We start from the raw sequence: 3,500 nt of genomic DNA, 5'->3' as shown, positions 1-3,500 counted from the left end.
GGGACCAAAGCTGATAAGTTTTTGAATAGTTAAAGGACTAAATCCGTTAAGTGTATAGTTAAGGGACCATTTTAGACCTACTCTTATAGTTAAGTGACTATTTATGTCATTTTCTCTTTTAAAGCATATGTCCAGAAAGTAGTTATAGAAAAGGAAGGATGAGTGATAAAATAAAATCATTAAATAATAAGTAAAGAAAAAATGAGAAAAAGAAAAAAAAAATGTGATTATAATCACACCAAATCGACCATTACATAAAATGAGACGTTTCGTCATTTTAATTATTTCTCAAGATGAATAGTAATGACACAGATTTACCGTACATTTCTAAGAATTTGGGAAAACATCAACAACTGCTAACTTATATTTGAGTGTGGTGGGGGGCAAGGTAGAGAAGACGTTGACTGTTGACACTCTTTTACGTCTAAACCCAAAAACACTCTTTTCCAATGAATTTGATGATTAAATAGGTCTTCTAACATCACTGCTTTGCATTATCCATTATTCTTCTTGTCATAGTTATGGACACAAGTTACATTCTCCTCTTTGCTCAGCTTTCACTTTTCATTCTGCTTCATAACCATACTTCACTTGCTAATATTAGCACCGATGAAGCTTCTCTTCTTGCATTTAAATCACATATTTCTTCTCATCCTAACAATATCTTAGCAAGCAACTGGTCTTCTTCCGGCCCGGTTTGCAGCTAGATTGGAGTCACTTGCAGCTCCCGCCACAATCGAGTCACTGCTTTAGACATTTCTAGCATGCAACTTCATGGAACCATTCCTCCACACCTTGGAAATCTCTCATTTCTTGTTTCCCTCAGCATCAGTAACAACGCTTTTCATGGAGATTTGCCACTAGAGTTGGCTCATTTGCAGAGGTTGAAATTGATTAGTGTCACCAGCAATAACTTCACTGGAGCCATTCCATCATTTTTAAGTTTGTTACCAAACCTACAGTTTGTGTACCTCTAAAGGAACCAATTATCGGGGGAAATTCCATCTTCGCTTTCCAATCTGACAAAACTGCAAGTGCTGTCAATACAGAGCAATTTTCTCCAAGGAGAGATCCCTCGGGAACTCGGTCATCTTCATTACCTGAGTATCCTAGACCTGCAATATAATGGACTTACAGGCTCTATACCATCATCAATCTTTAACATTACTACGATGGAAACCATTGCTCTTACTGGCAACAATCTTACTGGAAAGCTTCCAAAAACTATATGTGACCTTCTTCCAAACTTGAAAAGGCTTTACCTCTAAAAAGAACTCCTTAGATGGAGTTATTCCACCAAACCTTGAGAAATGCCGAAAACTTCAAATATTGTCATTGTCTTACAATGAGTTTATTGGAATTGTACCAAGAGAGCTGGCCAACTTAATAGCTCTTACAGAATTATATCTCGGAGATCTGTATTTGGAAGGTAGTATGATATTTCCTTACAAGAAAAATGAAAATATTCTTCCTTTCAGAGCTCTGCATATGGTAACTCATATAATCCTCAAAATTGACAGGAGAGATACCAATGGAGCTAGGTAATCTTAAGAAACTTTCAGCATTGGGATTAAATGAGAATTGACTTTACAGATTCTGTCCCTGAAAGCAATTTTCAACATGTCAGCACTGCAGATGATAGATTTTGCACTAAACAAGTTTTCAGGTACTCTACCTTCAAATTTAGGTTGTAGAATGCCCAACCTAGAAGTATTTATTTGTGTAGGAAATAATCTGAGTGGTTTTATCTCTGATTCAATCTCTAATTCTTCAAGACTACGAATATTTGAACTCTCATACAACAGTTTCACAGGTCCAATTCCTAAATCACTTGGTAACTTAGAATATCTTGAGAACTTAGAGATGAATAATTTTATCAGTGATTCATCATTGAGCTTCCTTACATCATTAACAAACTGTAGGAAACTAAGATCACTCTGGTTTAATGAGAATGCATTGGATGGGGATTTATCAGCGTCTGCTGGTAATTTCTCAAACTCTCTGCGAAATTTTCAAGGAAATGGATGTAAGCTCCAAGAATTTTATCTACATAGCAACGAGATTAAAGGTACCATACCAAATGTTATATGCAGTTTAAAGAATCTTGGTGCATTAGACTTGTCAGGAAATCATTTTTCTAGTTTAGTGTCCTCATGCATAGGGAATGTTACGAGTTTGAGGTATCTTAATCTAGCTTACAACAGGCTGAATTTAAGATTACCTACAAGCTTAGGGGACCTTCATGATCTCATAGAATTCAATGTTTCATCCAATTCATTAAGTGATCATATTCCTCTGGAGTTGGGAAATTTAAAGGCAGTAACACTAATTGATTTGTCAAAAAATGATTTTTCTGGTAAAATTCCTAGCACTTTAGGAGGTCTAGCTGAATTGATTAATCTTCCTCTAGCACATAATAGATTAGAGGGGCCTATTCCAGATTCATTTGGCAAATTGTTGGCATTGGAATTCTTGGATTTGTCCTATAACAATTTTAGTGGTGAAATTCCAAAGTCATTAGAAGCTCTTGTGTATCTCAAATACATTAATTTCTCATTCAATAAACTCAGTGGAGAAATTCCCATTGGCGGTCCTTTTGCAAATGTCACTAGTCAATCCTTCTTGTCCAATGATGCACTCTGTGGTGACTCCCGGTTTAACATAAAACCATGTCAAACCAAATCTACAAAGAAGTGAAGAAGAAAAAGAGCGCTTATAGGTTTATATATGCTGTTAGGGATTGGGTCGCTCTTTGTGTTGGTAGTTGGCTATGTGGTGTTAAGATTGAGAAAGACAAAGAGAATGCAAGTCAAGCAGATGTGTGTCTGGTAAAAGAACATGAAAGAATTTCCTATTATGAACTTGAACATGCAACAGAAGGATTCGACGAAAGCAACTTGCTTGGTACAGGGAGTTTTAGTATGGTCTACCAAGGGATACTTAAGGATGGTACTCTTTTGGCAGTATAGGTATTCAATGTGCAATTGGAGGGTGCATTCAAAAGTTTTGACACGGAATGTGAGATACTCCGGAACCTTCGCCACAGAAATCTGACCAAAGTTATTACAAGCCGTGCCAACCTTGATTTCAAGGCCCTGGTGTTGGAATACATGCCCAATGGGACACTTACTAAATGGTTATACTCCCCCAACTTGTTCTTGAACTTATTACAGAGATTGGATATAATGATAGATGTTGCATCTGCAATGGACTATCTCCACAACGGCTATACATCGCTTGTGGTTCATTGTGACTTGAAGCCAAGTAATGTCTTGCTAGATCAGGAAATGGTTGGTCATGTCAGTGATTTTGGCATTGCGAAACTGCTAGGTGAAGTGGAGGCTTCTGTTCAAACAAGGACTATTGCAACCATTGGATATATTGCTCCAGGTATATTAGATTAGAACATTTTATAGTAAAACAATTCTTTCCCCTAGAAATGGATTGATACTCTCAGTTTTGGCATATTCTATTTTAACTAGGAAGCTTTTATGATCATT

The 3,500-nt window shown here is 36.7% G+C and overlaps 1 protein-coding gene across 1 annotated transcript; it reads left to right on the top strand.

The window, feature by feature from the left end:
• Nucleotides 1–521: 521 nt before the first annotated feature.
• On the top strand, nt 522–2,969 carry LOC125835064 (LRR receptor-like serine/threonine-protein kinase FLS2). The gene is made up of 7 exons (XM_049514204.1): nt 522–695; nt 1,050–1,194; nt 1,256–1,429; nt 1,521–1,541; nt 1,594–1,666; nt 1,776–2,654; nt 2,765–2,969. Exons 1-7 carry the CDS (start codon nt 522–524, stop codon nt 2,967–2,969), a joined length of 1,671 nt encoding a protein of 556 aa, XP_049370161.1.
• Nucleotides 2,970–3,500: the final 531 nt, after the last annotated feature.

The sequence above is a fragment of the Solanum verrucosum genome, unplaced genomic scaffold, assembly GCF_900185275.1.
Source record: "Solanum verrucosum unplaced genomic scaffold, falcon-dt-bn FXZP01000220.1, whole genome shotgun sequence".
NCBI classification, from domain to species: domain Eukaryota; kingdom Viridiplantae; phylum Streptophyta; class Magnoliopsida; order Solanales; family Solanaceae; genus Solanum; species Solanum verrucosum.
This window is presented reverse-complemented; position numbering and strand designations above follow the sequence as displayed.